The sequence below is a fragment of the Cherax quadricarinatus genome, chromosome 72 (genome assembly GCF_038502225.1).
Source record: "Cherax quadricarinatus isolate ZL_2023a chromosome 72, ASM3850222v1, whole genome shotgun sequence".
Lineage (NCBI taxonomy): Eukaryota > Metazoa > Arthropoda > Malacostraca > Decapoda > Parastacidae > Cherax > Cherax quadricarinatus.
The window spans coordinates 11,967,652-11,992,080 of NC_091363.1; the positions used below are offsets into that span (position 1 = coordinate 11,967,652).

Sequence of the window (24,429 nt, forward strand, 5' to 3'; positions counted from 1 at the left end):
TTCTTCCTCCTCAAGAATGTCTCTCAGTGTACGTTATCCTTCCATAGTAGAAGTTGCTTAAGCTAAATACATCAGCTTATTATCCAGAGTAGTCACAACCAGTTTATTCAGTGGAGAATATTTTTAAAGTATTTTCGTAATCACTCCCAGTGTCTTATCAGCTTTAACTATGTTGACAATATCCTGCCTACTGGTTGTAATCATGATGTATTTATTATCAAACAGTATTTGTAAAGAAATTATTTAATAATGTATTACAGTAGTAAATTATTAACAGGTTGAGTTGTTCACTATTCTTGTGGTGGGAGCCTTGGCCCGCCCCGATGCTCCTCTGAATTACCAACCGACATTTAATGGTCCTTCCCATGAAGCTCCAACACCAGGACCAGCATACGGTCCTCCAACACCAGGACCAGCATACGGTCCCCCAACACCAGGACCAGCATACGGTCCCCCAACACCAGGACCAGCATACGGTCCCCCAACACCAGGACCAGCATACGGTCCCCCAACACCAGGACCAACTTATCGACCACCAACACCCGCCCCCATATACGGCGTTCCCACTTCTGAGGTGAGTATTAACTACACGCCTCTGTAACTACATTCAAAAGAAGTGATGATTACCAAAGTAGTATTTTACGTAATACGTGAGCTAGGCTGTGACCTATCTAGTGAGATACTCAATGTTATTATTTTTTGCATATTATTATTATTACTGCAGGCTCTTTCTCATTACAACTTCTCATAGTGGACAATGTTGCCAACACGTACTTGTGATCATCCTTTATGCAAATAAGTAACAAAACCAACGTAGCATTATAAGGCATTACACAGGCACCAGTTTGTGGCCGTTCTCAGACACACCTGGAGTATACCTGGAGAGGGTTTCGGGATCAACGCCCCCGCGGCCCGGTGTGTGACCAGGCCTCATCCTAATGTATGTTATCATTACTGCAGGCTTCTGCTCATTACAACTTCACATGGCAAGTAAAGGACGACGCCTCTGCCAACGACTACGGTCACCAGGAGACTCGTGATGGTGCCAACACCCAGGGCTCCTATTATGTGCTGCTTCCCGACGGTCGTCTGGAGAGGGTGAACTACACTGTCAATGGTGACTCCGGCTACGTGGCCCAGGTGACCTACGAAAGTCACACCACATCCCAGTCCTACTATACACCAGCTCCTGCCTACGAAGGTTACACTACACCCCAGAACTACTATACACCAGCTCCTGCCTACGGCTAATTTATCAGTGATCCCAGGGAACGTACGGCTGTCACACAACACTCTAGTCCTACTCATAATGGATAGTAAACTAACTCATTTGTCTGTATTATGTATATGAATGATTAATATATGGATACTTGAAAATAAATAATTTCAATATTTTATTTTAGTTTATTCGTATACTTATAGTTTTGAAAATAATTTTACCGTTTTTCCCGGCATATAAGGCGCACTTTTTCCACAAAATGTCTTGGAAAATCAGCCTGCGCCTTACATGCTCGAGATCAATGTCAAGGATAGTCTTTGGGTTACACTTTAGCAGTTGTTTACTAACGTTACATTATAACTACTTGGAAACATCGTCTTGTATGTCTTATACGCTCATGGCCCTTATATGCCAGAAAATACGGAAACTTGATAATTTTCAACAAATTGTTGTCGTCTGATTAGAGTGTAATGTATATATCATTAACCACTAGAATCAGTGAACCACCATTAAATCTCCTAACTTTAATCGACCTGGGATCGTAAGCAAAAATGAGAAGTAGAAGAACTGTTGTTTATATTTCCATTGACTTAGGTCCTCTTCAGAAGATTCAAATTAACAAGGAAACAACAGATATATATATATATATATATATATATATATATATATATATTATATATATATATATATATACGATAGGAAGGGTGGGTATTTCCTAGAAGATTCTTGGTTGGTGTACCAATCAGTGAATGTTACACTTATATCTGGAAGGAGGCAGGACTTCTTGGGTCCTCAGAATGCTTTAATAAGATCTCGGGGAAGGATTACGGTTGTGTTGTTGTGAGGATGTAACGGCAATTGATGTAAGATTCCTAATTAAGATATATACTGGGATTTGCTTTTTAGTACAAAATTTTGAAATAATATGTAGTGAAAAATTTCCTTTTGCGAAAATTCTTTAACTAAAGTAAATGAATCCATAGCTACATATTCATTTGCACTTAAATACATGCATTACAATAACATCATCAAGCTGACGAAGACTTGGGTTATCACTTTAAAAATCACTCGCCACAATGATTATTATGCTGCACTGTGTGTAAATTGTTCAGTGGCAGTGTTGCATGGGACAGCCCTAATTTCTTACTTGTAAGTCACCTACAGTGAAATACTTCCTCAGTCTGATGATTTGTGAACGAGTTTTCCAATATACCATCGAGCTTTATATACCTTACCTAACTTATGCCAACAAGAAATTTTCCTGGATCAATTGTTTTTGTGTTCATAATTATGTAAATGAAAAATGTTTTAAAAATTCCAATTCATGTATTTAACTCAGTAAGAACATAAATAATCCAGTATAATTATAATTAACCTCTTTTTCCCACGCTTGTGGCAAAGTACCTGGCAAATGATAAATATATTTTTCAGGATCGACACCATGCCTAACCCTTCTAGGGTAGGGTAGGTGCCTGAGCCCGAGCCTTTAGCTCATAAGACTGTCATTCCCATTTGCCCCCTTGGGGCGGGGATGGCAGACCAGAGAGGCCTAGCTTGTGGCTAGGCCTGGGGACAGTTGGTCCCAAAGATGAGGAGGTACTTGTACCTCCTCCCAGGGGAGACTTAGGTCTCAGACACTCCCTAAAGAGGGAGCCAAGGCCGGGCCACCACTTGGACAAGGCCCGGGCTGGGAGAATACCGGCTAATCTTTAATAATAATAATAAAATATTTTTCAGAGCATATTTTGATCAGAAATTTAGTTTTACTAAAATATTAGAGCACTGGGAGAGGGCAGCGCTAGCTCAGCTTCTTTTGGAACGAATTGTCGTCCAAGTAATATAAGATACAGCTGAGTGAAAATGTTATTATTCTATTCCCATCTGTCTACAAAATATCTACCTCTGTTATGGAATGGAAGGAGGAGTATAATTGTTTAAATTCAAGAATTATTGGGATTCGTTTAAGATTGTGATGCGGGAAATTAGTATTTATGCAGCCGGGAGGAGAGAATACTGCAGAGACGAGAGATTTAGAGAGACAGTAAGAGAATTTTAAGAGAACTTTGAGCCAAGAGAGAAAATAATTATTGTGAGCTACTAATGTAGAAGCCGCAACAGGTACGTTTGAAGTGCCAGGAATAAACGATAATTGGGGCCTTTAATTAAATTTTGAATGGAAAGAGGTATAGTAATAGGAAATACTCATTTTAAGAAAACAAGATAAATATGATTATGTAGTGCACAATGACAGCAGTTTCGTAGACTTTGTAGTGGTGGAAAAAAATGATGGGGAGACTTCTGGATATACATGTCTTTACATGAGTGATTGTTATGTCAGAACATTTACTCTCAGCTACTATAAGAGTAACAGGTCGACAGAGCATTAGGAGAAATGTGTGAGTAGAAGGGACCTAGAGTTAAAAACTATAGAAGACAGTTCGTGGAAGATAGGCAATTATTAGTGGGCAGGAAATGTAGTGTGTCCAGGTAAGGCAGAGGAAGTCGAAGAGGTACGGGGTTATGTTTAGACAAACAGTAATAGGGAGCATAAAAAAAATTTTGGTTATAGGAGGGTGGTGAGGTTGGGAAGAGGAATATGTTGTGAAATGATGACAAAGAGGGCGGTTAGGAAGAAAAAATAGTATATGAACTATTTCTTTGCAATCTTATGTTATTCTTAAGGTATCGTATATGGAGAGAAAAAGTAAATTTTGCTGAGGATAAGAAATTACATATTTTGCAGATTAAAGTTGAGAAAGCCTGCGTAACAAATGGACTAACCATTTAAAAATGAAATAGAGTAGTTAAATGACAATAGGGAGGTAATAGGAAACTAAAGCGAATATTTTGAATAATGTCTGTTGAGTATACAAAGCAGGATCTACATTAAGATTATTATTGAAAGAGTTAGGGGTAAAACGGTAGGTAATATTGCGGGAAAAAACATTAGAAAGGAGTTAGAAGGATGTACGAAGTGTAAAGTGCTGACAGTGTAGCAAGTAAGTGAACAGTGCTTGAAGGTAGAATGACTATTTTGTCGAATTTAATGATTTAGAAAAGGTATATGGTAGAGTTGCTTGGGGAGCTATGTGGCAGATGTTGAAAATGTATGGAATATGTAGTAAGTTAGAAAATTAAAAGTAAGCCTTGGGTAGATATACATGTTTAAGCATCCGGAAAGCGAGTGTCAGCGTTTTAGATCAAGTTGAGTGCAGACATGGTTCTAGGGACCTGACATACTGTTGTGGTTTGAGAATCATAAAAGTTATGAAGGGATTCAGGAGAAACCTGTCAATTGGACTTTAGTCCTAGAGACGTTTGAGTTTGCAGAGAATCACCTGAAAGTTCGAATTACAATGTCTGGCATAGATGGCACTCCCGAGAAAATATAGTGAATATTTTCTTCATGGCTCATCCCTACCTTGGTAGGAGACGGCTGTGGTTTTATATATATATATATATATATATATATATATATATATATATATATATATATATATATATATATATATATGTATGTATGTATTGTGGAAAATACTGTATATATTTTCCAGAAATACAGTAGTTATTAAATGTAAATAGATGGCCATACTGTATTTAAAATTTATGTAATCGAAAACGGGAAGCTGCGCCTGCGCAGAATGGGACTCAGAAGGGACTCGCCATCTTGGTTTTGAATTGGATACAACGTTAATATAATGGGAAGAATTTTTCGTGCTCTAGAGGTTAAAATTGGATTGACACCTCTCAAATAGGAGGCGAAATTGTTGGATGTGCATTCCTGCATAACTTGAGATATCAGACGACTGGACAAGACAGCTCCATGAACCTCAGATAAGCTCTAGATTTGTGTATAATTCTGGCCAGTGTTTTCATAAATTTAGTTAGTGAGGTTTTTCTGAGTATGATACAACTTAATATCCAGTCAAATTAGTGAGTGATATTAAGATATATTTTCCTTCTGTTATGTATATGTGAATTTATATATATAATCATATTTTAATATACAGTCCACAAATTTATATATTTACTAGTATTCCTGGTGTATGTATATTTCATTTAATTAATAGGTCCAGAGCAACTTGTGGATATGACAGTGGTAGGTATCGAAGGGGGACATTTTTTGCGACCTAGGTGTCCCAAATTCCTACTTGTCTATGTAACATTGATAAATAATAATTATCTTTATCATTTACTGTTATGTACATAATTAGTTACATTCAGATAAATGCAATTTTCCATCTATATATATATATGTATATATATATATATATATATATATATATATATATATATATATATATATATATATATATATATATATATATATATATATATATATATATATATATATATATATATATATATATATATATATATATATATAATGTCTTGCCGAATAGGCAGAACTTGCAATCTTGGCTTAATTAGCAACACTCATCTTGCCATATAGTACAAGCGAAAATTTGTGTATGCAATAATTTCGCCAAAATCTTTCTGAACCTAACGAAAAAAAATATATTTCACTGTGTTTGTTTAGTATTAAATTACTGTAAACAAATCTAAAATATATAGTTGGGTTAGGCTAAAAAAAATTGTTCTTGTTATAATAAGGTTAGGTAAGTTTTCTAAGACTCTTTTGGTGCAAAATTAAAAATTTTTACATTAACATTGATGAAAAAAATATATCTTTAAACGTATAAGAGAAAATTTCAGAAAGGACTTAATTTTAAACGAGTTCTTGCTAATTGACCAGTTTTACGTATTCGGCACGACATATATATATATATATATATATATATATATATATATATATATATATATATATATATATATATATATATATATATATATATATATATATATATATATATATATATATATATATATATATATGTATATATATATATATATATATATATATATATATATATATATATATATATATATATATATATATATATATATATATATATATGTCGTGCCGAATAGGCAGAACTTGCGATCTTGGCTTAAATAGCAACGCTCATCTTGCCATATAGGACAAGGGAAAATTTGTGTATGCAATAATTTCGCCAAAATCCTTCTGAACCTAACGAGAAAAATATATTCCATTGTGTTTGTTTAGTATTAAATTATTGTAAACAAATCTAAAATATATATAGTTGGGTTAGGCTAAAATAAATTGTTCTTGTTATAATAAGGTTAGGTAAGTTTTCTAAGATTCTTTTGGTGCAAAATTAAAAATTTTTACATTAACATTAGTGAAAAAAATATATCTTTAAACGTATAAGAGAAAATTTTAGAAAGGACTTAATTTTAAATGAGTTCTTGCTAATTGACCAGTTTTACATATTCGGCACGACATATATATATATATATATATATATATATATATATATATATATATATATATATATATATATGTCTTGCCAAATAGGCAGAACTTGCGATCTTGGCTTAAATAGCAACGCTCATCTTGCCATATAGGACAAGTGAAAATTTGTGTATGCAATAATTTCGCCAAAATCATTCTGAACCTAACGAAAAAAATATATTTGATTGTGTTTGTTTAGTATTAAATTATTGTAAACATATTTAAAATATATTTAGTTGGGTTAGGCTAAAATAAATTGCTCTTGTTATAAGAAGGTTAGGTAAGTTTTCTAAGATTCTTTTTGTGCAAAATTAAAAATTTTTACATTAACATTAATGAAAAAATATATCTTTAATCGTATAAGAGAAAATTTCAGAAAGGACTTAATTTTGAATGAGTTCTTGCTAATAGACCAGTTTTACATATTCGGCACGACATATATATATTTCGCCTGCTCTTGCGAATTCCTTGCATTGTTAAAATCTCTAGTAAGGCTGATGCATGCAGGGGATGAGATAAAAGCTGTAAGCCTTCTCCCTGAAAGCTGGCTGCCTTGAATCAAAACGTCTAGTGCAAGCTGGACACCAAGGTATTGTCCAGTGTGTTGGGAATGGTAAGGCACTGCGTACCTTGTTCCAAGGTTCGTAGGTTCGAGTCCCCTTCAGCCAGAGATCAGTGTTTGTGTATATTTCGCCTGCTCTTGCGAATTCCTTATATATATATATATATATATATATATATAATCCAGCTGCCTTCCACCGACTTAGGGTGACCCAAATAAGAGGAATGCACCAACATTCATTTACATTTATGTGTAAACAACAATAATTATCTTATAGTTTTAGGCAGTTTTACGTAACACAAACAACACAATCAACCTTGGCAGCGACATCATTGCCAGGGTGGGGAGGGAATGGTCTATCCTCCAGTATAAAAACAGATCACTTCATCTACAGAGCATCAGTCCAGTTCTTCCTTCTTCAGAATGTTTATCAAGGTACAGAAAGCCTCTCTAGTTGAGGTTAGGTTAAATACTTCCCTTTATCCAATCAGTTATGTTAAGCAGTTTATTAAATGGAGCCATTATTTATTTCAGTGTTGTGATGACTCGATATAAAATATGAAAAATGAGTTTAGCCTTTAGCAATGCTATGAGTATAATCTTATCTCAACTAATATTATACTTATTTATTGAAAAGCGATAAACCAGTAGAGATCACGCAGTATATGGAGAGTTAGGATAATCAGATATGATCTGAAGAGGAGAGTAGCTTCAATTATTAAGTTCAAGAGCCCTTGACTAGCATCAAGGGTTATCGGCTCTAGTAGCTTCTGATTGTTTGCACCGCTGCCGTATTTATTAATTACAACATGTTAAGCAAATGTTCATATTTTCTTTTGCACCAACATAAACAATTGACAGGTTGTATTCTCCGCTGTTCTTGTGGCGAGAGCCATGGCCCTCCCGGACGCTCCCCTAAGTTACCAACCCCAGTCTAGTGGCCGTTCACATGGCCACCCAACACCAGGACAAACATACGGCCCCCCAACACCAGGACCAACATACGGCCCCCCAACACCAGGACCAACGTACGGACCCCCAACACCAAGACCATCTTACGGACCCCCAACACCTGGACCAACATACAGACCCCCAACACCAAGACCATCATACGGACCCCCAGTACCAGGACCAACATACGGTGTCCCCATCTCTGAGGTAAATATAACTATTATATTTTTGTACCTATCAAAACATGCAAGTAACCAGTATCAACATGACATTAGTATGTTACATTTAAGCCAGGCTGTGATCTTTTCCGATACTCATTGTATGTTAATATTATTATTGCCGCAGGCTCCTGCTCATTACAACTTCACTTGGCAAGTAAAGGACGACGCCTCTGGTAACGACTACGGTCACCAGGAGACTCGTGATGGTGCCAACACCCAGGGCTCCTACTATGTGCTGCTTCCCGACGGTCGTCTGGAGAGGGTGAACTACACTGTCAACGGTGACTCCGGCTACGTGGCCCAGGTGACCTATGAAGGTCACACCACATCCCAGTCCTACACTACACCCCAGAACTACTATACACCAGCTCCTGCCTACGGCTAATTTATCAGGATCCCAAGGAACGTATGGCTACCTGGCTTACGAGAGCCACACTGCACCCTAGCCCTACTACACACAAACTTCGGTCTATGGCTAACTCAACTGTCACCCCGGGCTATTATTATTATTATTATTATTATTATTATTATTATTATTATTATTATATTCTCGGGATCATACCGCGCCTTTGGAAAGGTATTAAATTAGAGTTGATCTCAAGAATATATATATATATATATATATATATATATATATATATATATATATATATATATATATATATATATATATGCAATACAATCGTAGACAGGTGATCTTAACAATGCAAGACAAGCCATGGGGGTGGGGAAGTGATGGAATTCTTCAGCTCAAGTACTTTCACGCGTTTCCGTGCCTGATTAATAGCTATGCAAGGGTAGCATCAGATGGAATGAGGGGAAGTTTTCTCAGAGTCAGTTAGCGTGGTGACACCAGCCGTAGTTTGTCTTCCATATATAATGTTAACTACGAGCACTTTGAGTCATTTTAAGTGACTGATTACCTACCCACATCACCCACCTAATAGTTAAGTCATCTTGGTAGCATGTAAACTCTCCTTTCTAATTACTTTTCATGAATGTAAACTTTTAACATATTGACGTTTTAAAGTAAACTATTTGAAGATGAGCTGTTAATTTGCTTATACACTTACAGTTGTGAAGAATATATTACACTGAACTCAAATGTTAGCTAAAAAAATATGTAAAAATGGTACTTTGAGATATATATATATATATATATATATATATATATATATATATATATATATATATATATATATATATATATATTATTTAAAGACAAAATACATTAGCCAAACATTCACAATATACTGACTTTCCTGGGTGGCTATATCCGAACGAAATCTTATCTTATCTATATATATATATATATATATATATATATATATATATATATATATATATATATATATATACATAAGAACATAAGAAAGGAGGAACACTGCAGGAGGCCTGCTGGCCCATACTAGGCAGGTCCTTTACAATTCATCCCACTAACAAACATTTGCCCAACCCAGTTTTCAATGCCACCCAAGAAATAAGCTCTGATGTGAAAGTCCCACTCAAATCCAACCCCTCCCACTCATGTACTTATCCAACCTAGATTTGAAACTACCCAAAGTCCCAGCCTCAATAACCCAACTAGGTAGACTGTTCCACTCATCAACTACCCTATTTCCAAACCAATACTTTCCTATGTCCTTTCTAAATCTAAACTTATCTAATTTAAATCCATTACTGCGGGTTCTCTCTTGGAGAGACATCCTCAAGACCTTATTAATATCCCCTTTATTAATACCTATCTTCCACTTATACACTTCGATCAGGTCTCCCCTCATTCTTCGTCTAACAAGTGAATGTAACTTAAGAGTCTTCAATCTTTCTTCATAAGGAAGATTTCTAATGCTATGTATTAATTTAGTCATCCTACGCTGAATGTTTTCTAACGAATTTATGTCCATTTTGTAATACGGAGACCAGAACTGAGCTGCATAATCTAGGTGAGGCCTTACTAATGATGTATAAAGCTGCAGTATGACCTCTGGACTTCTGTTGCTTACACTTCTTGATATAAATCCCAGTAATCTATTTGCCTTATTACGTACGCTTAGGCATTGCTGTCTTGGTTTAAGGTTGCTGCTCACCATAACCCCCAAGTCCTTTTCGCAATCTGTATGGCTAAGTTCTACATCATTTAACTTATAAGTACTAGGGTTATGGGCACTCCCAAGCTTCAGAACCTTGCATTTATCTACATTGAACTGCATCTGCCACTTTTCTGACCAAGAATAGAGTTTGTTTAAATCCTCCTGAAGTTCCATAACATCTACGTTTGAATCAATTATCCTACCTATCTTTGTGTCATCGGCGAATTTGCTCATATCACTAGTAATTCCCTCATCAAGATCATTGATATATATTATAAACAACAACGGGCCCAAGACTGATCCCTGTGGAACGCCACTTGTTACAGATCCCCACTCGGATTTAACCCCATTTATGGACACTCTCTGCTTCCTGTCAGTGAGCCATGACTCGATCCACGAGAGCACTTTTCCCCCAATGCCATGAGCTGCCACTTTCTTTAACAGTCTATGGTGCGGAACTCTATCAAAAGCCTTACTAAAATCTAAGTAAATAATATCAAATTCTTTATTGTGGTCAACAGCCTCAAAAGCTTTACTGAAGAAAGTTAATAAATTAGTTAGACAAGACCGGCCTCTTGTGAATCCATGCTGAGTATCATTAATCAAGCTATGCTTATCGAGATGGCTTCTTATAATCTCAGCTATAATTGACTCTAGTAATTTGCCTACAATTGAGGTCAGGCTTATTGGGCGGTAATTTGACGGTAACGACTTGTCCCCTGTTTTAAAAATAGGAGTTACATTAGCCATCTTCCACATATCAGACACTACACCTGTTTGAATAGATAAATTAAAAATATTAGTTAATGGTTCACAGAGTTCCATTTTGCATTCCTTAAGAACCCTTGAAAAAACCTCATCAGGACCCGGCGACTTATTTTGCTTCAGTCTGTCTATCTGCTTCACAACCATCTCACTAGTGACTGTGATGTTACATAATTTATCTTCTTCTAGCCCACTGTAAAAATTAATTGCTGGAATATTGTTAGTGTCTTCCTGTGTAAAAACTGAGAGAAAATAATTATTTAAAATCAAGCACATTTCATTCTCTTTGTCAGTAAGGTGCCCATAGTTATTTTTAAGGGGACCTATCTTATCTCTAACTTTTGTTCTATAGACCTGGAAAAAACTTTTTGGGTTAGTTTTAGAATCCCTAGCAACTTTAATTTCATAGTCCCTTTTAGCTTTTCTTATCCCCTTTTTAATGTCCCTCTTACTGTCAATATACTGATTCATAAGATGACCCTCACCTCTTTTGATACGCCTATAAATTCCTTTCTTATGCCCTAGTAGATATTTGAGCCTATTATTCATCCATTTTGGGTCATTTCTATTTGATCTAATTTCTTTATATGGGATAAACGCTCTTTGAGCAGCATGTATAGTGTTCAGAAAACTGTCATATTGATAGCTCTCTTCGTTACCCCAGTCAACAGATGATAAGTGTTCTCTAAGCCCATCGTAATCTGCTAAGCGAAAATCTGGGACTGTTACTGAGTTATCGCTACTATCGTACTTCCATTCAATGCTAAATGTAATTGATTTGTGGTCGCTAGCACCCAGTTCCTCTGAAATTTCTAAATTATTAACAAGGGATTCATTGTTTGCCATAACTAAGTCAAGCAGGTTATTTCCCCTTGTAGGTTCTGTCACAAACTGCTTCAAAAAACAATCATGAAATACTTCTAAGAAGTCGTATGATTCTAAATTCCCAGTCAAGAAATTCCAATCAACATGACTAAAGTTAAAGTCTCCTAGAATTACTACATTATCGTGCCTTGTGGCCTTAACAATTTCCTCCCATAGTAGTTTCCCTTGGTCCCTATCTAAGTTTGGGGGACGGTATATCACCCCTAAAATCAGTTTTTCATGCCCCTCTGAAAATTCTATCCAAACAGACTCTGTATGTGTTACTTCAGACTTAATACCCGTTTTTATGCAACAGTTCAAGCGATCTCGGACATACAATGCCACCCCACCCCCCTCCCAATACTTCTATCTTCTTGGAACAATTTAAAACCCTGAATATGACATTCTGCAGGCATGTCCCGACTTTTTGAATTAAACCACGTCTCAGTTAAGGCAAATACATCAATGTTACCTACACTAGCAACTAATCTCAACTCGTCCATCTTATTCCTAGCACTACGGCAATTAGCATAATAAACATTGAAAGACTCTCCTTTCTCTTTACCCTTCCTGCTCATTTCTATTTTTCTACTAAACCTATTACTGTCCTTATCACCCAAGGTCCCTGGCTTTTCAATATCTATCTCGTTCTTATTATTACTAGTTCCCCTAGAACTCGTAATATTACTACACTGGGACTTCACTGTTTTCCTGCCAAAACCCATACCACTAACTATTCCTAGTTTAAAGTCCTAACTGCTCCCTCCACTGCAGTTGCCAGTGCTCCCACCCCACACCTAGATAAGTGAACCCCATCCCTAGCATACATGTCATTTCTGCCATAGAAGAGGTCCCAGTTGTCAATGAATGTTACCGCATTTTCCTTACAGTATTTGTCCAGCCAGCAATTGACACCAATTGCCCTGGACAACCATTCATTTCCAACTCCCCTCCTTGGCAAAATACCACATATGAGAGGGTTCCCACCCTTACTTCTAATTATTTCTATTGCTGACCTATACCTGCTAATCAGGTCCTCACTCCTACGTCTGCCAACATCGTTGCCTCCAGCACTGAGACAGATAATAGGATTGCTCCAATTACCTCTCATGATGTCATCCAGACGGCTAACAATATCCTCCATCCCAGCCCCAGGAAAGCAAACTCTCTGTCTCCTACTCCTGTCCTTCAAGCAGAACGCCCTATCCATATACCTATATTGTGGAAAATTGCATTTATCTGAATGTAACTAATTATGTACATAACAGTAAATGATAACAAAGGTAATTATTATTTATCAATGTTACATAGACAAGTAGGAATTTGGGACACCTAGGTCGCAAAAAATGTCCCCCTTCGATACCTACCACTGTCATAACCACAAGTTGCTCTGGACCTATTAATTAAATGAAATATACATACACCAGGAATACTGGTAAATATATAAATTTGTGGACTGTATATTAAAAATAATAAATGGTTATATATATACACAATTACATAACAGAAGGAAAATATATCTTAATATCACTCACCAATTTGACTGAAGATTAATGTATATCATACTCAGAAAACCTCACTAACTAAATCTATGAAAATAATGCTGGCCAGAATTACACACAAATCTAGAGAGCTTATCTGAGGTTCCTGGAGAGGTCTTGTCCAGTCGTCTGATATCTCAAGTTATGCAGGAATGCACATCCACCAATTTCGCCTCCTATTTGACAGGTGTCAACACAATTTTAATCTCTAGAGCACGAAAAATTCTTCCCATTACACCAACGTTTGTACAAAATTCAAAACCAAGATGGCGAGTGTCTCTACTTTTTTCGATAACATACTTCTTTTAAAAATACAATATAGGGCAGCAATTTACCTATAAATTACCGTATTTTCGGAAAATATATACAGTATTTTCCACACACACACACACACACACACACATATATATATAATATATATATATGTAATATATATATATATATATATATATATATGTGTGTGTGTGTGTGTGTGTGTGTGTGTGTGTGTGTGTGTGTGTGTGTGTGTGTGTGTGTGTGTGTGTGTGTGTGTGTGTGTGTGTGTGTGTGTGTGTGTGTGTTTAAAATTCATGAATAATTAATATTAATAATAACAAATATAGAAATAAATAAATTAGATAAGTACGTAAGATATCCACTGATAAAAAAAACAATCTCACGAAGATTGTGACAGAGGTTTTGGTAAGATTTACAAATGATTTATTAAGACAAATATTTTGCTTGACTGGTGGACCATTGTCCAACACAATAACCATCTTCACGTGCTTGTGCTAACATAGTTTTGCTACATTAATTTATTACACAGAGAAAAGTCAAGTTTAAGAAATATAAAGATTATTCAATGACTGATCGACACCATGCCTAACCCTTCTAGGGTAGGGTAGGTGCCTGAGCCCGAGCCTTTAGCTCATAAGACTGTCATTCCCATTTGCCCCCTTGTGGCGGGGATGGCAGACCAGAGAGGCCTAGCTTGTGGCTAGGCCTGGGGACAGTTGGTCCCAAAGATGAGGAGGTACTTGTGCCTCCTCCCATGGGAGACTTAGGTCTCAGACACTCCCTAAAGAGGGAGCCAAGGCCGGGCCACCACTTGGAAAAGGCCCGGGCCGGGAGAATACCGGCGAATCTTTAATAATAATAATAATTCAATGACTGAAATTACTGACAAGATGAATTTATCATTATGTACGTTTAGGATATGTTGTGTCCGTTGATACGGACACACACTCGACCGCTGCAGTCACATATAGGTGAGTACATGCACTCACGCACGCACGTATACACACGTATATACACACGTATACACACACGTATGCACACGTACACACACACACGTATACACATACATACACACACACACACACACACACACACACACACACACACAGTGAACTTCCAGTCATAAGAATATAGACATGAACCAATTCTTTGAATTAAATATTTTAGTTCATACCATAAATTTTACTGTTGAATTTGAACAGAGTAATTGTCTTTGCAGATGTTTTAATTATTAAAGGAAACCATGATTTAAAATTTAAAATTATAGAAAAACCAACAAATATCTTTTCTTTTATGTACACTATTATTTTTCACATCAAGATAGAGTTAAACTTTCTTTATTTCCATTAATATTTTGGAGAGTTTGTATTTTGCAGCCCTGATTTCATAGATAAAAGTTTTCTGAAAATTTATGGAAAAGTTAATGATCGAAAATACTCATAACACTTGATACAGTTAAAAAATCTTTTGATAAAAAAAATCCCTATGAAATTTTGACTGGTATCTACGATTACCTGTAAAATATGTGAAAAAGTTGATGGTCTTGAATTACAACATAAATATAGCATTAGAAGTGGACAAAAGTCTAATTTTCTGTTTATTCATTCCAGAGATTTTAACCATCTAATTGATTTTCAAAAAATTGAGAAAGTTGTATCAAGCAAGTTCATGGTCGAGGGAAATATAATTGAATTATGATTTATAAAAAAAATAGTTTTAAAATTAATATGAATATTGCTTTAGGATTATACAAATTGGATTCAATGATAATTAATATAATTTGGGAAGAATTTAAGATATATTAGACAAGTTAAAATCTTAAAGATTGGGTAGAATATAAGCTGTGTTTGACAGGTCCTTGACCACGTACCTACACCACCATAAGAGGTCAGGTGTTGACGTTGACCCCGAAGTGTAGTCTCAGCTTTGTGTCTTTTGCTGATCGTTTATTTTTACAGTTTCTTGATAAAGTGAAAAATCACGAAAACGCTTAGAAATTTACTATTTTTTCCGCATTTGTTCTGCATATATATACATATTTATGGTAGATATAATGTTCATCAGGAAACAGACAAGTGTTTCCTGACACTGGTCTTAGTCATATGACCTGCAGCTGGAGCTTTTGGTCATCTGACAGAGGCCTTTCGCTGGCTTATCGATCCACCCGTTTAAAAATTAATAATATGATTACAATCATTTTTAATGGTATGATACATATTTTATATGATACACACTATATGATACATATTTTATTCTCAGTTAATTAAAGTTGAACACACGCGTTAGAAAACAAAATTATACGCAGTATACTTTATATATTATGTAGGTGTGAATAACGTCGTGCAAGACTAAATTAGTTCACCTTGCTACGTTTTCTGTCATTTAGTATTGTTAAGAATGGTGATGTGGTAACCAGGTGACGCTGCTGAGTTGCTAAATCAGGAGAGAATGTTCCGTAGAGTTTCGAAGTTAATGAATGCCGTAGTGAAAACACACAAATAACCCGCACGTAGAAGAGAGGAGCTTACGACGACGTTTCGGTCCGACTTGGAGCATAACGTAGTTGTAAGCTCCTCTCTATGTGCGGGTTATTTGTGTATCGTTCCAGTCACGGTATTGTGCCTTTTCTTGTTATGAAAATACATATGTCGTACGTAGCATAGCTACAGTTTAACTTCTGAGTTTCTGTGCACTCACAATTTTTTAGTTATATAATCTAATTTACAGTTTGGGTGTAATACGTCTCTCTACACTCTTTGATTTAATTGTAACTGTGTGTGTGTGTGTGTGTGTGTGTGTGTGTGTGTGTGTGTGTGTGTGTGGTTATTTACCATTGTCTGTCCTGGTGATGATGTGAAATATGCCTTATCCAAAAAATAATTCCCCTTAAAAGTAATTCCTTCACATTTGAGTGTTTAGTTCATAGTTCCTCGTTTTTGCACCTTACACGAAATTCTTATGACGTCTAATGATTATAATCATAACTATAATTTCTAAAGGGGTGGAGGGGCAAGCCAGCGGAAGGCCTCGATCAGATGACCCAAAGTTCGAGCTGTGGGTCAACATATGACTAAGACCCACATCAGGAAACACTTGTCCTGTTTCCTGACTAACCTTACCTAACCTAACGTAATTCAATCTTCTGTATTCTAGTTATGTCTCGGAGTATTATGTATCACGATTATGTATCTTTGGTGTAATACGGTCCTTTAGTATATGCAGATGTGTACTTATGCATATGTATAGTGTGCACATGTACACGAGCATGTATACATGTATATGCAATAAGATTACAGTAAACAGGTGATATCACAATATGCAGAGCAATGTGCATGTGTATATATGTACATGTGCGTATAACTGATTGTTCATATACCTGTGTCTGTATGCGTGAGCAGATACATGCATATGCAGATTTATACAGGCATGTATACATGCACACTTGTGGATATTTGCATACGTATATGTGTGCGTATGTACGTGTAAATGAATAATTTAAACCCTAAAGTAAACTCTCATTATATACGCTGAGAGAAATATACTCCTTAGGCAGGGTATATATATATCCTGTGACCAAGAAATACAAGTCTCTCTTCATATACCCTATGTGCGCAGGCAGATCTGTCCATTCCTGCAAGTAGTTTCTATGTGACCGTCTTCTAATAACATGTTCATTTTTCCACTATAATCTACCTTGTCCATAATTACTATCGCATTTGAATGTCTGTTTCGTAAAGTGAAGTCCAGGGTCTTTCCTTAATTCATGGTATAACTTAACAAATCTTTGAGGACCTGTTAAGTTATACTTCCCCTTACGAAACAGACAAAGCAAATATGATAGTAATTATGGACAAGGTGGATTATAGTGGAAAAATGAACGTTATTAGATGACGGGGGAATTTACGTGGTTCTTAAGGTTCCTGGCTAAGCAATATTTGCGTGACTATCACAAGATAGTTAAGAGGTCAGTAGCAGCGCTGAGTGCCGGACGCTGGTGAAGCTACCGTGATTATCACAGGATAGTGAAAGGTCAGTAGCAGTGCTGAGTAGCGGACGCTGGTGAAGCTACCACGATTATCACAGGATAGTATGAGGTTGCTAGCAGCGCTGAGTAGCGGACGCTGGTGAAGCTACCACGATTATCACAGGATAGCAAGAGGTCAGTAGCAGCGCTGAGTAGCAGACGCTGGTGAAGCTACCGTGTATTCTGTCACAGCTGTGAGAGTCGAATGCTTGGTGATTTTACTCTCTCACTGTTAATAATTTGTAATCATTGTTTATTCCGCCGTGTATTGTGCCTTCATGTTTATTAAATACACCGGAGAACCATGTCTTAATAGCGGCGAGAGTCTGTCTCTCGCATGAAAACCAATGAAGGAATAACTTAACTGCATACACACAAAATATGTATAGTGTGCGTCTGTTACACATGTCAGGTGTTAAGAGAACTGATATAAAATACCGACACTGTGAATATTGCCACAAAAACAGTATCATTCGATTAGATCTGTTTGCGACTTGATAAAACACAATCTGTGGATGAAATGTTGCCAGTGTGTGGATGAAACGTTGCTAGTGTGTGGATGAAACGTTGCTAGTGTGTGGATGAAACGTTATTAATAAGGAATCCATATACCAGGTGCGGCCAAGCCATTATGACACAGGAGGCCAGCATACGAACTTTCAGCTGTCTAAAACCACACGATGTTTTTTTTGTCAGTGTTTACGCCCGGGTGTTTTTATATATAAAAATCCTTATTTTTATTTTTTTGGTAATAAAACTTAACCTAATGTAACCCAGCCTAACCTATTTAATTCTTTGTCTGTTAGGATGGACGTCATTGTTTAGTTAGTAAAAAAAAAAAAAAACTGCCTTTTTCCCAAAATGTCTCCATTGTACAACTGGCTGAATATTGCAGAATTTTCATAATTAAATATCGGTAAACTAAGATACTAGAGTGACTAATCGCCTTAAAAAATATGCACAACTGTATTTTTTCCATAGTATTGATAGTCGTGTGGGTTTAGCGCTTAGTTTTGTACATATTAAGAAGTGATATGTAATAATGGGACTATTCAAAAGTTTTGCCGATCGTTTTCCTATATTTTTTTGTTTTTAAACTATAATGTTAAATATATAAAGGCATGTTTATAGCGCAATTGGTACTAAATGATACAGGAAGAAAATATGCTAGATAATGTAAGTTCTGAGATGACAGTGTCATCACATAATTGGCGAGTCGAGCGAATTTTTTTTATAGATATTTTTACGCACACATAGTCCCCTCTTGCACCATGGTCCCCTCGTGCACCATGGTCCCCTCGTGCACCATGGTCCCCTCGTGCACCATGGTCCCCTCTTGCACCATGGTCATGAGTTTGAGAAACCACGTCAACACGGTCGGTATTGTTAATGAAGACTCACGCGGCAGTGTCTGTGTTGTCAAAATAATTCTGGACACGCACGAGATAGTAAGCAACGATCTCTGCTGTGTCGCCATGAATAGCGCCCGCCGACGTTGTTTTTCTTTTGTCACATTGTCTACTGAAACGTACGACGCGATGGTTGGCAAGTTTCAAGATGTCGTGATGGAGGTCAACGAGGATGTTAGTGTGCGTCTGGATGTATCAAAACGATATACACTGGTCCAGGTCTATAATCAAACTTACTCCATGTGTTCTCTCGCTATGGTACTGTACTTGTAGCATAACCAGGTACGTGGGCAAGTGGAGTGTACGTTGGTTTGCATGAGGGTACATACGCTCAAAATTAAGTACCCCGTGCCATTTTATGTCATCTTTCCAGAATTTGGGTCACAGGTGATGGTGTCCAATGGTTCTGACACACCTGCAAGATTTTTAATGTATAGGATCACATGGCTGTGGAGTGTCCTCGGCGAAAGGTGCAGCCGAGTGAGTCCAGACAGTCACCATCAGAGAAGGAAAGAGTTTCTAAGCCGTGGGGAATTAATCGCAATCATGAGGATCGGGGGGACATGAAGATTATGACAGAGTGAAGTAGTTGTGAAATGTGGGGACCCAACACTTAGTGGGAGGCGGTGAGCCCCACCGTGTGATAGAGGGTAAGGTGTGTTTACCCACATTCGGAGGCTGCAGAGCTGGATGTGCTGGATTAGGTATTGATGGAAATTTTTCTCTCAGTGGAAATGGGTCTTTGGCAATGAGGAATGGACCTGGAGCTCAGGTGTGTGATGAACCTGCTGTGAATTCCCTGGATAAGTTAATCGTACCATTGGTACGATTAACTGAGATGGGGATCAGTGAAATGGTGGGGTAAGTGGAAGTGCACCATGCTGCCTTCATCGAGAGGTGCGAGACGGCGATCTCGCATACCCGGAAATAAGCGGCAGCATCGTATTCTGGTATATTAACTCCAGCACAAAAGCAGCCTAGTAAGAATCTTGGCCAGAGATGGCTATGGATTCTGGGGAAGTGAGGATAAAGACACCTATAGCCAAGGGGCCTTAAAGCACCGTGGGTTGTGCCCAGTAGACACCCTACTGACAAAGCTGGAAGGACTAGGTCACTAGGGTAAAGGTTGGAACAGCTTGAGGAAGAACCCACCTTCAACTAGGTCTCCGGTTAATGACTCTCAACTGTAATAGGCTTTGTGTAGTGGATGATTTGCGAGAATGCTTCGAAGGTTTAGGGTTAATGTCGCTTGTTTTTATTTTTGGCAAGAACACAACCTTGATTAAGAATGTGCGAAATCCTGACATCCCAGGTGATGTGGCATGTGTTGCTTACTGTGTGTTTTAAGGGAGGTGTGGTCTGGGTGAGGGACTAGTGTCCATTTGTGTACCATCGTAATGAAAAAGGTGGCGATAGTCGCATTATCAGTGTGGCTTGGGCGTGGCACAGTTGTCTGCCTCTCACGTCGCCAGCAAATGGCGATGCGAGGGATAAAAACACTTTTATCAGGAAGGATTTCATGTGTATTCTTAGATTGTTTCCGGCCTTAGTCTTTGTGGGAGGGGACTGGAATTGTGTTGTAAAAAAGAAGGGGTAATATTCCTCATTATTGTGCGAGGTGTTGCGTTAGATACACTTGAAGGATGTGTGTTGTATGTCAGATGTGTTGCCAGCCAAAACGTATGTGAAGAGGGATTATTTTGCTAGAATGGACATAATTCGTCAAACCGTAACTGCGTTCACCGTGACAGCTGCATTTTCTGATCTACGGCTATCACGTAGGTGGGGCGTATTTCGTCAGAGTTTATTGGAAGTTAAATACTCGGGTTTTAGGACACCAGGAAGAGATAGTGAGGTTTGCTTTGTTGGTGGGAGGTACACAAATATCAAGGAAGTGTTGAGGGGTTGGTGTGACGAAAGTTTTATGTAGGGAAGGGAGGAGGCTTAACTCTGGGATAAGGTCATTAAATTATGAGGTCAGGTTGGGTCAGTGTAAGAGGGAGGGGGCGGCTCAGGTTGTGTACCGTATGAATAAATGATAACAGTTATTGAAGCTTCGGAAACGGGGTTAGCGTAATGAGTAGTACGACAATGTATGTGCACTGGCGGCGGCAACGGAGGTGCTTTGGGGCGACTATTGCATTATAACGGTGGGGAAAGGGCTTCAAGGAAAGTCAGTTCCTGTAAACGACTGATGCGATGAGGTGTTCTTGGACTGGTGGTCACTTCTCCGTAGGGATTTCTTCACAGAGAGACTTTTGCGTCTTTGACTTCACCCAGGCTGAAGGCGTCCCTCAAGGCTGTGTTCCTAGCACTATCCTCATCCTGCTATTGTTGACCTTACTTCTGTTCTCCCTTCCAGTATATAGTAACGTTATTATGTCGATTTTGTAGGCACTGATTGTCACCTTGGAGCATCCTCTCTCCAGAATGCTTTTGACTGTACTTGTCACTGGGCCATCTCTTATGGGTTTAATTTTTTTCTGTTGCTAAAACACCTCAGGTTATTTCCACAAGACGTCCTGTTGTTCCCCAGACTGTTCTATATACGATTCCCACATCCCTGAAAAGGATGCAGTTAAATTTCTCGGTTTTCAATTTGATTACCTATTGTCCTGGAAGCTTCGCATAACCTCCCTGAATCCTGCATGGTATAGCCACTAAAACCTCCTTAAAAACTCTAACCCTTCTTACTTGGAGGGCTGATAGCCGCCTCCTCCACCGTCATCCTGCCCTAATCTTACTCAAATTAGGCTATGGTGACCGTTTATATTCTTGAGCCTCTCCATTACTTTCTAATCTTGATCTCATGAGCTGTACCTTTACTACATAAACAATTCGTTTTTCTAAATATTATTTCCACCATTTATGAAAAATTATTTGTTAACTGACATTTAAATAAAAGGCGGAAGTAATTCTTAGACATACATTTGTTTTAAACTTTCTAGAGTTAGTCCAAGACTAGTTTTTAAACTAGTTTATCAGCTATTGAGTAATGTTTGACTTGGTAGTGGAAAGATATTATTACACTGAAAATAAATCCTAAGGACAGTCTCAGTGAAAGAAATATTTTCTATTTCTCAGTCTCCCTCTCATTTCCACGTTTTCATTTTCGTTCTTTTACCCACAAAAAAGGGGGGGGGGGATGTAAATACATTTTAAAATTGTCGTGGTTTATTTGTAACAGATTTTATTAGCCAATTAAAATAATGATTGTTAACGTATAGAGTACTGAGTGACCAGTTCCAATCCTATGCTAACGTATAGAGTACTGAGTGACCAGTTCCAATCCTATGCTAACGTATAGAGTACTGAGTGACCAGTTCCAGTCCTTTAACCTTCCCAAGTTCTTTTCAGCCTTCACCCCCCACCCCCCAGTGCCTGAAGGAAGGTGCCTTGATGCCGGCGAGAGGCTCTTGATCCAGAGAATTAAACCGATCCCCTCCTTCATTGGGCGGAACTTGGTTCCCCCTGTCATTTTCCAACTGCTGTCTAACCCCTGAGGATTTAGTGCTCCATCCATGAATGTAATCTCGATGGAAGACGAGTGACTTCCTAAGAAGTCACTCACCCGTAAAATGACGTGACTTTCTAAGACGTAACATGAGTGACTTCCTAAAACGTAAAGTGACGTGAGTGAATTCCTAAGACGCAAAATTGTTGTTAATCTTGTACATGTCTGTTGTTCACTTTTCAGGAGGTGAGTGTGAGTCACCATGCACGGAGTAGCAACTAGTGTGTGTGGCAGTGATGGAGAGATAGTAACGAGTATCACTTTGCAGCAGCTGCTTGCAACAACATCGTCGTCAGTGATGAACCATGTGAGCTCAGGTGAGTGACCCAATATATCAGACTCGTTCTGATAAGACTTCGTATATTTTTATTACTTCTACATTTTTGTTTGTAACCACAAACATTAAAAAGATGACATGCCAATTTCCTTTTTTGTGGAGTGACTTGTGCTAAGGAATGTTTTCTTGATAAAAGTTCCTGCGATAACCCGTACACGAATTAAGTTCTGCTTCATGAAAATGTCCGTTGTAAAACTTACTTCGAAATACAGGTCAAACAGTATTTTTGTGGAAATTTGTCGTGTTTCTACTTAAATCTATTAAACTGCAGCTGTCGGCTTCAGAACATTTCTATTCCTTCATTTGTCCAGATAATATCTGTGTGCGTGGTACTAGCAGGAAGACCATTTAGTCAGTATGAACTGGCATCTGTAACAGCTTTAATAACTCGTGTATTACAAAACGAGGTCTGACAGTCTCTGGTTATTCACTCTGTTTAATGAAGTGTTGGCTTAAACTACCTAAAATGCGTAGTAAAGTAAAAAAATACTTATTTTATTAACGAATGTAACATGATTAATAATGGGGAAGGCACCATACTGTTTTGTGAACTTGGTGAAGATAAATTAATTAAAAGGCGATTGAAAAGAAATTATGAAGTAAATGGAACTGTACAGTTACTAGTCAGCTTGTGAATGTGGGTCAACAGGCATGGAGGAGCTGAAGCCAGTGTGTTAGTGACTGAGAAACCTACAGTGAAGAGTGTATGCTTACAGAAGCTGCTTGCAACAACCCTTGCATCGTAAAAGTATTTGATGGATCTTGTGGAAAGTAACTGCCTAGCCACACGTTAACTACAACCTGTACGAGGTTTAGCACGGGAGTAATAGCTATGACTATGCTGATTAATAATAGTCATCATGGGAATAATGACTCTGACTAAGCTGATTGATAATAGTCATCACGGGAATATTAACTGTGACTATGCTGATTCATCACGTACTTCACCCATGTACATAAACTTGCAGGGTAATCCTGCTTTTTTTTTTTTTGTGCAGCTTGTAGCCTATCAGAGACTTCTATTTTAGGATTCACTTGACTGTGCGACTGTGCAATCACTAGGGTGTCTGAAGATATATTAAAAGCAGGAGGAGGTGCTAAAGAATAACTATGGTAAACGTTTCAACAATCTGTCCACCATGTCCACCTTTCCATTTTAATCTTGCTTTTCATAATTACCGGCGTGCCTGTAGACATCTCAGTATTTAACTTCTTTAGCGTTAATAAATTAATGATATTTTTAACAGATGATGGTTATTTTAACTTGTATAATAGTACC

At 37.5% G+C, this 24,429-nt stretch overlaps 2 protein-coding genes across 2 annotated transcripts; both read left to right on the plus strand.

The window, feature by feature from the left end:
- On the plus strand, window positions 1–1,865 carry LOC138854847 (cuticle protein 7-like). Its single transcript, XM_070100199.1, has 3 exons — window positions 1–28; window positions 278–574; window positions 961–1,865. Exons 1-3 carry the CDS (start codon window positions 17–19, stop codon window positions 1,249–1,251), a joined length of 600 nt encoding a protein of 199 aa, XP_069956300.1. The 5' UTR covers window positions 1–16; the 3' UTR covers window positions 1,252–1,865.
- Window positions 1,866–7,505: 5,640 nt separating this feature from the next.
- Window positions 7,506–8,847, plus strand: LOC128701283 (pro-resilin-like). The gene is made up of 3 exons (XM_053794936.2): window positions 7,506–7,593; window positions 8,020–8,316; window positions 8,455–8,847. Exons 1-3 carry the CDS (start codon window positions 7,582–7,584, stop codon window positions 8,713–8,715), a joined length of 570 nt encoding a protein of 189 aa, XP_053650911.2. The 5' UTR covers window positions 7,506–7,581; the 3' UTR covers window positions 8,716–8,847.
- Window positions 8,848–24,429: the final 15,582 nt, after the last annotated feature.